This window comes from Lampetra planeri, chromosome 10 (genome assembly GCF_965212315.1).
Source record: "Lampetra planeri chromosome 10, kcLamPlan1.2.h2, whole genome shotgun sequence".
In the NCBI taxonomy this organism is placed as follows: Eukaryota; Metazoa; Chordata; class Hyperoartia; order Petromyzontiformes; family Petromyzontidae; genus Lampetra; species Lampetra planeri.
The window spans coordinates 13862801-13874820 of NC_136116.1; the positions used below are offsets into that span (position 1 = coordinate 13862801).

Consider the following 12020-nt stretch of genomic DNA (forward strand, 5'->3'; position numbering starts at 1 on the left):
CCAAGCGGCGGTGGCGGTCACCACGTTGGCTTGTGCCAAACTAGGTGCACTCTGAGGCTGCGTGAAGTGTGGATTGCTCGCTGACAGGAGGTCGCGTGACAGGACCAGGAATCAGAATCTTTATTTCGACTGGAAGAGGAATCCGATGAGCTATGAAGCTCTTTTTCACAGGTATTGTGGGTTAACAGACAGCGGTGACCGTAAAGTGTTCCACCTGCGCCCCCAAATGTGCTGAATCACGTGGTTTTAGTTGCTCCGTCACCTCCTGTTGTTGTTGCTGGAGCCTGCTGCCTCCTCCTCCACGGAGGGCTATCTTGAGATTGTCTGTACCCACTTTTGGCAAGTCCAATTAGTGTCATGTCCTCCAGTACCACACATCTGCCCATCTGTTCTCGAGCCCATGCCGAGTATGCAGTGTATTTATCTATTTGCTGCAGCTCAACTCCGTTGATTAAAATGCATGCGTATATCTGATGAATGGTATTTTACAAGCTAAACTTTAGATATCAAGATGGAGTAGTTCTGTCCCGTGTTAGGCAATAGGTACTCATTTAAGTGACTCCATAAATACAGACGTCCCTTGCTTTATGCCGGTTCCATCGTTAAGAAGAAGGTGGAACTTCCACCACTGGATCACGATCAACAGCGACCACACTTGGCCTACTCCGGTTTGGACTTTGCCGTTTGACTTTGACTGCGTGGGTAATTGCGAGCGCGCGACTTAGCCAGAACCCTGCCTCCCCAGGTGGCGCAGCTGCGCCACGACTTGGCCTTGAAGGAGGAGCTCCTGCACATCTACACGAGCACGGCCGACGAGAATGACAACGACACGGAGGAGTCCTCGCCGCCGCCGTAAGCACTCAACTATTCAACCATATTGGTCTTTTTCAGAAGCGACCTGGCCACAGTTGATACCTCAACAAAGTGGCTCATCACTTAGAAATGTATTGCAGCCAAATACTCGAAGGGCATGTTTCTAAATGTGGAGGGGAAAACTGGAGGACCCAGAGAAAAATCCACGTGACAACGGGGAGAGAGACGGAAAAACTCTAAATATACAGGCGTCGGGGTCGGAATCGAACCAACGACTTCCTGCGTACCAGGCAAGGGAGTTAACATCTCGCCACCCTGACGGAACGCACGTGCTGTGGCGTGGGAGCGCGTGCGTGGTGCATGCAAGACTCGAAACGGGAAGGAATCGGAATCTGTATTTATACTGCGAAAGGAATCTGATGAGCTCTAAAGCTCTTTTCCACAGATGTTCAGTCGGGGCAGGTCAGAGAGCTTTTACCAACGACGATATAAAAATACGATAGGAGTGCACATTAAAGGAAAGGTAAGCAAATCACACCAAAAATCATAATCTGCTGGGAAACGTGATTCCAGAATGTTCTAGATTTAATTGAATATGCAACCCCAAAACAAACCAAATGTATTTTTTGTTATTTCCTTTTCAAATCAACATTGTCCCACAGCCGTTTGACAAACCACCTCGAATGAAACACCGTCTAATCGTCTAATCGACTAAATCTCTGGCACATCCCGATTGACTTCACGTGGCGGGCTCGCAGCATACACTGTGCGCGTGCCAAGTGTCCTCGCATTCAGAGTTCAATCAGTAATTTCTTCTTTGTCGCTTGTGTTACACAATCTGGGGAACCCAGGAGAGGTTTGCAGGCTAGAAATAAAACCTGTCCGCTCTATCGGGGTTGTGTCTTTAAAAGGTGGTGTGTTTCACTGTTTGGCATTTATTTTTTATATCGACTTGACAATGATGTTTGGTTGTGGAGTTAATTTGTTTTAATCTGCTTCAATTGTCACTGAGAGCTCATGTTGACGGTGTGGTAGTTGGTGCCTGGTCAGACACTTAGCAACGGCCAACCCGTCTACAATTTAAGTCTTTTTCATGGATGCCATTGACCTACTCGATGGCAATCGAGTGGCACCCATAGATTGGTGACCAAAGAGAATACCTAAAGCCAGATGTGTGAACTATAGGTGTGCTCCAGGGAGATCACTTGTTGGCTGTGCAACAGCTCGGGGATTTGGTAGTAGGAAGCAAGCGATGGTCACGTGTGGTGGCAGCACCAGCATTGCCAGTGATGACCTTTGACCTTGTCATCATGGACACAAACCTTGCTGAGAACTCTTTGATTTTTTTTCATCGTGTAAACGGCCGCTGGTTAATTCTTCGTTAAATGTATTCTCAAGTCTGTTGCTACCACCTTATGTCGTAAACATAAGGGTTATAGCACAAAGCAAGTATCCTCATTGGCTCATGATGTGTGCACAAGTGTGTGGTTTAGTAGCTTTAAAAGCTGGGGGTAAAACCTTCTCGGACCTGGCAAACTTCCCTGTTGTGGTTGTGGCATTTAGTTGGGCGGCAAGGTTGCGCAGCGGTCACACTGGGGCCTCGCAGCAATCACGGGCTGGGTTCGATTCCCACTTGAGTGCCTTTCTGTGTGGAGTTTGTATATTCTCCCCGTGTTATGCAGGGGTTTCCTCCCATTGCTAAAAACAATCAAATACAATGTAACTGGTATTGGCCAAACATCCCAATGCTACCAAAATATATATCTGAAAACTAGTCGATTAGGATTATCCATCGCAACATTGCCCCCCTACTGCTAAAAAAAAATTGACACTACCCTATTGAAAAATAATTTTGAGACTCAATGAGGCTTTCCTGGGTAAACACGTGTAATAACAACAACAACAACAAAACAATAATAACAACCTGTGTGTGTGGGTGGTGCAGGATGGAGAGCTCTGGCTGCTCGCTGTCCATCGGTCAGAATGTTCTGCACATGGACAGCTTCCACCGCAAGCTCAAGGAGCTGGAGGATGAGAACTTTTCACTGCTCTCAGAGGTGGGAGGGGGGGTGCCTTACAATCGCCGTCACTCATCCTCTCTTCCGCTGGCAAGGAAGCCTGGCTTCGTTCCATTGCGTGACACTCACAACGTGAGGACCCGGAGGTCCTACCATGCATATGCGACTTGCTGCATTAATTACAAACGTTTTCTGTGATGGAACAAAAAAAATAAGGAAACAAAATAGACAATTGGATTACCACGTGGTTTGCAAATTGTAAATGGGCTCTGATAGAAAAAATTACGGTAACGAAATGAATAGTCGGATAACTGTGTGGTTTGCAACACTTGCCATTGAGTCACTTTAGCTCAGCTGCACAGTTTTGCAGGGGCCACCGGTCAAGACAAGTTTATTTGTTTGTTCATCTGAGAACTCAAGTGACGCGCCGAGTTGTCATGCCACTGATGTGCCATCGTGCTCTCCCTGCTCATTTTAACATTCTGCCACACTAATCCCCATTGCGGCCTTGAGCCGGTGGTTGAAATTAAACATTCTTATCGAGGGCCAGTCCCTCTAAATGGTACAGATTTGATACCTTAGTGCACTTCTACACGGAATATCAGTTTAGTTAAACAATTTTTACTGAGTACTCCTCCCACACAAGGATAACACTTCATAAAAAATGAATTACCCAAACATTCCAATTCAGTACGCTCTAGATAGTGAGTCTTGAGACCTGAGGGTGACTTTCCCCTATACAATACATGATGCCACTTTTCGTTGTTGTTTAATAGGCCTCTCATTTGAAGAATGAGACTCTGGACTACGAGGAGAAAGAGCAGCAGCTGGTGACGGACTGTGTGCGGGAACTAAGTATGTTCCAGGAGGAAATGCGTGAGTGTGTCATCCTGCGTGCCCATTGCATGCTGCCTTTTGGTTTTTTTGGCTTTTTTCTCATTTATTCATTTGCTGAGGTTCACTAAACCATCCGTATTCCCATCGTAGCACCCTGGTTGTCCCAAGGAAACTCACGATCCTGCTCTAGTTGTGTACAACAGCTGTAGAATCAAGTCAATTTAATGAATATGGTAAATGTACTATTTGGTTTTTTCGGTAAAGTCACGTAGGTAAAAAATAAATAAATGAAAAACAACTTAATTATTTATCGACGTGACTTTACTGAAAAAACCAAAGAGTATGAATCCTTGCAGTCATGAAAACTTCAAATCTAGAATGGTAAATGTATTCAGAGGAATTTACTTGTAAATCATTATATGAATTACACTTATCTGCCTGTCTATAATTTATCTTCCTGGCTTTCTCTTTTTATTTGCATTGCTTCGTGGGTTATATCTGCTGAGACTGCTGATGATAACAAAAACAATCTTACCAACGTATTGTTAGGCTTAGGACCAACATACACTGAGAATACCAATGCACACCCATCCACCTGCTGTTAGGTTTATGGTGTCGATCAGGAGGTAATAGCGGCCAATGCTGTGGTTGCCGCTAAACACCGCCACCATCACTTCCTTTCCCTCTGACACGTGCCACGGCAGTCGGCAGCCCGACCGTGCGTTGCGTCCCGGCTTGAGCGCTCACGGCGCTGCTTGCGCGTGCGTCCGCAACCCCTGCAGGAGCGTCGAGCGCGCACATCGCGCAGCTCACAGAGGATCTGTCACGGCGCAGCGAGGACGCGCTGAGGCAGCAGGAGGAAATCACTCAGCTGCTCTCCCAGATCGTCGACCTGCAGAAGAAGGTCAAAACGGTGAGTGGCACCGGGAATGAAGAGGCGGCCGGCTGGTTCGCCGGAACTGATGTCGTCCAAGGGCGTTGAAGCCGCCACTTGTGAAGCCGAGGGTTTGAATCCTGGCGGCGGTTTCGGTTGGTGGTGTGAAGCCCCGTCCACTGATCGCTGCACACACGATGTTTTGATTTTTAAAGCTTTCGTGACTTGAGGGATTCATATTCTTGGTTCCTTCGGTAAAGTCACGTTTATTAATACTATTTTATTATTTCCCTTCTACGTGACTTTACCGAAAGAACCAAGAATACACAATGTTTTGTTAAAGTCACTTTTTGCGGCATATTCCAGCTCTGTAGATTCAAATATTCAGTTGAACTTCTGTTTGGGACCTTTAAGAGGAGAGCCGCCTCGTGTGGAAGGCACTTCAGAAGTGGTTCCGTGATGCCATCTTGTGGTGGCTGTGGTACAACACAGGACCATGGCTGCGAGAGTTTTGAATGGAAAGTATCCACCTCGTGACGGCATGGCAACAGCGCGAGTACAATTGCTGAAGAGCGAAACAAAAAAGTGACGAGTGGGATGGCACGTGAGCGGAATGGGACTCTTCTTTTAGACTGGAGGAAGCAAGTTGCCATGTCAACCAGGAAAGGCAGCAGCGGGGGCATCCAAAAGTCGAAGACCGAGGAGAAGACTGAGCAACAGATGGTGGTGATGAGACCCTGAAGCAAATCTTGGTGGTCTAGAATTGACTTTGCAACAGTTTGGAGGATCTGGCAGGGAAATGGCACAAGCGCTCGTACACACCTTCATTATTTTCTTGTCTTTACGGTATCCTTAAATGTCATATCATAGTGTTATGCAGAATGGTAACTAGATAATTGTTTTTTTATGAAAGCAGTTTACAGATTAAATGAGTGTGGGGTGGAAGCCACCTCCTCTTTACAGCCGTCTGAGGTATTGGTGCGAAGTCCACAGTGATATGGCTGGGGCGAGTTTTTCCTTCCTACAACATATTTATTATATCAGCCATGTAGAGACGATGGGCTTGGTGGACTCCTAACGGGGAATTGAACTCCATTCTGTTGGGCTTTCAACCAACAGCGACGGAATTCCCGATTGACAAATATCTACTGAAATTTTATTCTCATCTCAACGTATTTGCCAAATCATCTCTTGACCCTTCGCTGAGTACCACTTGGTGTAAATTCAGCAGTGGTCGTCTTGAAATGGTAGTCGTTGGCTCTGCATTGGCATCAACCACACCGCTCTGCGGTCAGGTATTCTCTATCCTGTTTGTGTTATTGCACTGCATTGCAGCCTGCTGGTTTGTGTCGTTGCAGTACTCGGCCGAAAATGAGGAGTTGTCACAGCATCTGGGAGCAGCTAAGGACGCTCAGAGACAGCTCACAGCTGAGGTCTGTACCTTCTGCACACACAGCGAACGTCCCCTTAACCACACTTAGACATTGCTTTTGCACGTGCATTTTATACACAAGTTGTATTCAAAGTTTCTTATTCGTTTCAGAGTCATAGCGAGCAGTGTACACATCACGTCATACCGAGGAATGGCCTCTGGAAGATGTGACAACTACTTCTGAAATAACTTCAATTGGTCTCTTTATCCACACCATGTGACACAGTAATCTCTGATGGTAACATTTAAAAATATATTATTTTCAAAGGCAGAATATGTAAAACCAAGCAAAACACCAAATGTTAAATGTGATGTTTTTTTGTGCATTGGAAACCAGGCAGAGACCATCACCTCTGCGCATTTGGATCCTCAGTTCTTAGTTATCAATGTTGGAGCCTGCACAGGGTAGATGACCTGGATGTGTAGCGCCTTCCCACGGTGGCAGCCGCCCTCTGCAGAGAGGACAACGCCAAAACGAGGGCGCGCTCCCAGGCGAGGTGCCCTGTCATGTGACCATGCTACCGCCACCACCGCCACTTTCTCTCTGCGCGAGCCGTAGAGCAGAGGGCACGGCAACCCTTCGCGTGAGCCGGTTCTCCAGATTGTGCACCATGCTCGTAGCACAAAGGATATCACGAAGGGAAGTGAAATGCTTTGTGTGCCTGTGTGCGTACGTGAGTCTTATACACATGTGTGTGTCTGCATCTGCCAGTTATCTCGGTCTGTCAACCCATAACACCTGGGCCTGTCCCATGATCTCCTGTCAGCACGCCTTCGATACCTCCCGTGGCCTCAAAGTGCATCTAGCCTAGCAAACAGACACCCTGATGTATTAGTCCACTCAATGTCAATTTGTTGTGATACCAGCACTTGCCCCAACACCCTGTTAAAGGTGTACGGGGGGTTTTATCTTCGTCTTTGTAAACGTGTGTGTGTGTGTGCGCGTTTGTCGCCCAGGTGCGGGAGCTGCAGGAGAAGCTGGCGGAGTGCACGGACATGCTGCACGAGGCGCAGGAGGACGCGAAAAATCTGCGCAACCAGATCGCCCCGAGCACCACCCCGTACCGCTGGTTCCACCCGCTCGCTCAGTTCCCCCGGGTAACGGCATCGCAGAGAAACAACACGCCTCTCTCTCCCCCTTCAGCTCCTTCGCTGTGGCCCCGTCTAGCTATTCACGTGAGACAGGTTCCGTTAAGATTGTGGTCTTGAAGTGGGCACGGACGCAGCCCCATCATCGCTCGGAGTAGATAAAATTGGCTACAGTTTTGTGAGAATTCGACAACGATTCTATAATCTACCATTGGAATATGGAATTAGCACAGCTGGTTGTAAGCTGTAAAGAGAGCCGCAGGCACCCCATGTTTATTTGAGCGGGAAAGCACTGACTTTGATATTGATCAGGGTTTTTCCCCTGGTGGAATGGCCGCATCGAGCCATGCAGATCGGTGCGATGAAAGAGAGATTCACAAGGGATAGAGACGAGAGATCTGCAGACAAGGGATGATGATTGGTGATCACCCGTACAGCCGTCATGGCATTACAATGCCACGTGAATTATCGTTCCTGTGCATGTGACATGCGACGTCACGTGGCCTGCCAGCAGACGCTCACATTATTTTGTGGCATAGATGAGGAATTCAGATGTAATAATAGTAGTCATAATCAAAATGTTCCCATGGGTAGTGTTTATCTATACTTTAGACCCTGAGCCAGTGTAGAAAATTGTTCATTCCCATTGCGATGGACCCTTTACTCTCAGTAAAACCACTCTGAACTTCCTACAAAGTGGTACGAATATTGAGAAGGAATGATTGGCTGCGTCGATCTGAACCGGGATTTTGACTCTACAAATCAAGGTTTAACTTTAAAGAAGCTGCTTTATAAACATGGAATTATTAAAGGAGCATCATTTTATTTGGTTCAACGCTGATTGTATTTTGGAGAGACTTTGCCTTGTCATAGAAAGGTAGAATTTCCACTACTAGCTTTGAGCATCAATCGAGTAAGGACCACCCATTGCTCATTCGAGCATGGAGACATTATGATTGATGCTTTTGCTGCTTAGTGATGTTGTTGTTGCTGATGATGCTGTCTGCTGTAGACTCGTCTGTCGATATTAAATCTGGTCTTTGCGCCATTTCTAATGCTTGTGTTGATGACAATGATGGTGCTGTCACTGATACTAAAGAGGCTCATGCTGACGGTGATGATTTTTTTCTCGTGAATTTGTACTGATGCTTCGGGTTTGTCTGCTACATGCAGTGTTGATGATGATGATGGAGCTGTTGATGATGATGATGGAGCTGTTGATGATGATGATGGAGCTGTTGATGATGGAGCTGTTGATGATGATGATGGAGCTGTTGATGATGATGATGGAGTTGATGATGATGATGACGATGGAGCTGTTGATGATGATGATGGAGCTGTTGATGATGATGATGATGATGGAGCTGTTGATGATGATGATGATGATGGAGCTGATGATGATGATGATGGAGCTGTTGATGATGATGATGATGATGGAGCTGTTGATGATGATGATGATGGAGCTGTTGATGATGATGATGATGGAGCTGTTGATGATGATGATGGAGCTGTTGATGATGATGATGATGGAGCTGTTGATGATGATGATGATGGAGCTGTTGATGATGATGATGATGGAGCTGTTGATGATGATGATGATGGAGCTGTTGATGATGATGATGATGGAGCTGTTGATGATGATGATGATGGAGCTGTTGATGATGATGGAGCTGATGATGATGATGGAGCTGATGATGATGATGGAGCTGTTGATGATGATGATGATGATGGAGCTGATGATGATGATGGAGCTGTTGATGATGATGGAGCTGTTGATGATGATGATGGAGCTGTTGATGATGATGATGGAGCTGATGATGATGATGGAGCTGTTGATGATGATGGAGCTGTTGATGATCATGATGGAGCTGATGATGATGATGGAGCTGTTGATGATGATGATGATGGAGCTGATGATGATGATGGAGCTGTTGATGATGATGGAGCTGTTGATGATGATGGAGCTGTTGATGATGATGATGGAGCTGATGATGATGATGGAGCTGTTGATGATGATGGAGCTGTTGATGATCATGATGGAGCTGATGATGATGATGGAGCTGTTGATGATGATGATGATGATGGAGCTGATGATGAGGATGGAGCTGTTGATGATGATGGAGCTGTTGATGATGATGGAGCTGTTGATGATAATGATGGAGCTGATGATGATGATGATGGAGCTGATGATGATGATGATGATGGAGCTGATGATGATGGAGCTGATGATGATGATGGAGCTGATGATGATGGAGCTGATGATGATGATGGAGCTGTTGATGATGCTGCAGGACTCGTTGGCGGCTGAAATCGAGGGCACCATGAGAAAGGAGTTGCGATGGGACGAGCTGGGTCACAAGTACGCACCCCGCAGCCATTCTACATCGCTGACTGCATGCACACCAGCATCAACTTGGCACTAACAGCTGCACCACCAGCGCCTAATTTCCAGAGGCTTGTTGAGAGAGCTTTTGACTTACAATGAGAAATGTTCTACTCTGGTTTTGGCTGAATTATTAATTCCCTCAGGGTCCATAGAATGACTCTGTCGAAGGCTCGGCTTGGTGGCACGTGCCTTTGATCGAGTGCTATGGATGCAACAGCTGGGGGCTCATGCAGATTTATGAACTTTATTTCAAGAATATCCCTGCAGCGGAAATTTTGCCAATCCATTGTTAAGGTGCATTTAAAAATTAGCAGGTAATGTGCGTACCCACGGAAACCAACGCACGCCAGGGAAAGAAACTCTGTGTTCACACGGGGTATGAGCTCTTTCGCTGTACTGACACCTCCTGGCCACATCGCGGTGCAGCAGTTTGCGAGTATCATAGCTCACGCTGGGCTCGGCTCTCAAAGTGCTGCTGTAGAGTTGCGTGCCAGTTCAGTTCAGATTTACTTGGTGACACGGCCAAGTAACATTCAGCCAAAGGCTGCTTTGCAAGAGAGACCCGCGTGCCAGCAGACTTGCCCATATCAATGCCATTGATAGGAGAAGGTTTTATTTTTTGCTCCATATCATATTCAGGTTAAACTAATGGTGTAATTTTATAATGAGACATTGTAATTTTAGCATGGAAACCTCAAAGTGAACGTTGATGTCCAGCGTAACAAGAAAAAAGGCCCCTGGAAGGTGACGTTACAGAACTACTCCTGCAGTGGCTTCACTAGGCCTCTTTTCCACGCTTGGTGCTCCGTATTATTAAATGTCTGGCACATTGTGCTTGCCACATTGAGATTAACCCGGTTTTTTTTTTACTTGTTAGAGGTGTAATATATCGACATAATTGACATGTTAAAATTAATACAATGCCATTTTTAGGAGTCCTTCTGTGACCAGACTGAGACTGTCAACTGGCTACTCTTGAGAACCCAAGTTTATTGTGGATGTCTGAAACCGGCATGATAAAGCCAGGATCTATTTGGAGCTGGGTCATTGCTATGAGATGATGAACCTTTATGCCAAACCGAACCCTTCCCAAAGAGTAATTTAAGCACTGGCTGCAACTTGGGATCTAGGCAGCAGGATTAGACTTGGCTGCCGGGCAACCAAACATTTGACCCACAAGCCAATCTTGCGGCTAGTCTTATCACGCACGTTTCGCAACATAAACGTCAGCTTTAGTCAGCCGGCAAATGATTTAAATCCGAATGTGTGGTGAGTCAACTCAACGACTGGCTTGCGGGCAAAATGCCTGGTTGCCAAAACTTCCAGTTCGGTGCCAAACCCTGGCTCGTCGCTCTCTCGCAGGGGCCACCAGAAGCGCGTGTTCGACACGGTGCGCATCGTCAACCAGACGGCGCGGCGCTCCGCCTCGTGCTGCCTCTCTCCGCTCCCCATCCCGGGCTCGAACCAGACTTCGGCGCGAGCGTCGCGGCCCCACAGCGGCACGGCGTCGCCGCGGTCCGGCCTCTACGGCTCGGACTTCTCCTCCGCGGCGCTGCTCGACAACCGCATGCGCAGCCTCCTTCTGGACGTCGACGCCCTCAACCACAAGTCAGTGCTGCCCCTCGTCAGCCTCCTGCGCCCGCCTCTGCCGCCCCCTTCCCCCGAGCTTCTTTCAGCGTTCACACAGAACCTTCCGCCAGCAGCAGTCATGGGTTCCAAAAAGCAGTATCGTTTCGTTCATGCACGTGTTCTTTCGTACGTTCATTGATTGCTGGAGGTTTGTCTTTTTTTATCTTTTAACGAAGCTTCGATATTGCATCTCGCAGCTTGGCACGCTCCCTTGGAGCTCGTATTTTTTGTTCGGGTCATTCCCCTCGAGCGTAGCGAGTCGCGTGCCCACACCTCCCTCCCCCTCCCCCCCTCCTTCCCTCCCTCCCCTCCCTCCCTCCCCCCCGCCCAGCGACGACAGGCGGCCGGGCCAGCCGGGCACGCCAGGCTCGCACGACCTGGAGACTGCTCTGCACCGCCTGTCGTTGCGGCGCGAGGCCTACCTGAGCGAGCGGCGCTTCATGGAGGAGGAGTGGGAGCGCCGTCTCGCCGAGCTGGCCTCGGGCCGCGACGGCGCCGGCAGCGCCGGTGGCGGAAGCGGTCGCCCCCCGACGCCGGGCTGCGGCAGCGGCAACGACGGCGACGGCGGTCGACTGTCGGACGGCGCTCACTCGTCGTCCGCCTCGTCGGCGTCGGTCGACTCGCACTCGTCCATGTCGCTGGCGTTCCGCTCGTACCTGCCGGACAAGCTGCAGATCGTCAAGCCGCTGGAAGGTGACGCGCCGCGCGCGGGGCGACGCTCCCTCCTGTCCTTCCTGCTGCTCCGGCTGCGGCCGCCCCCCCTTAGCCGGCCCGCGCGCGCCACGCACGGCCTCCCCACGCACCGCACGTTCTTCTTTAAGGACAGCACGCTCGGCTGCCTCTTTGAGATCCTCTGACGCGGCGCGTTGGTACCGGGGCTCCGTCTCCGTGGGCCACGAGCGGCGCTCGCTGTCAGCTTTAGAGACAGGAGGTGGTGCCCCC

The 12020-nt window shown here is 48.7% G+C and overlaps 1 protein-coding gene across 9 annotated transcripts in view; it reads left to right on the plus strand.

Annotated features, from left to right (window-relative positions):
• LOC144721063 (trafficking kinesin-binding protein 1-like) overlaps positions 1 to 12020 on the plus strand; it is an 85434-nt gene that overhangs the window by 56237 nt on the left and 17177 nt on the right. For 8 of the 9 annotated variants that reach the window (XR_013585833.1, XM_078598394.1, XM_078598396.1 and 5 more), the window contains 9 exons: positions 746 to 852; positions 2759 to 2870; positions 3608 to 3707; positions 4451 to 4581; positions 5901 to 5975; positions 6932 to 7072; positions 9355 to 9422; positions 10812 to 11057; positions 11410 to 11771. Coding sequence is in view for 8 of the 9 variants with exons in the window: in XM_078598394.1 (XP_078454520.1) it covers positions 746 to 852; positions 2759 to 2870; positions 3608 to 3707; positions 4451 to 4581; positions 5901 to 5975; positions 6932 to 7072; positions 9355 to 9422; positions 10812 to 11057; positions 11410 to 11771 (1342 nt within the window). In the remaining variant the exon portion in view is untranslated. The remainder of the gene's footprint in view (positions 1 to 745; positions 853 to 2758; positions 2871 to 3607; positions 3708 to 4450; positions 4582 to 5900; positions 5976 to 6931; positions 7073 to 9354; positions 9423 to 10811; positions 11058 to 11409; positions 11772 to 12020) is intronic. The other variant, XM_078598390.1, reaches the window with a different exon arrangement.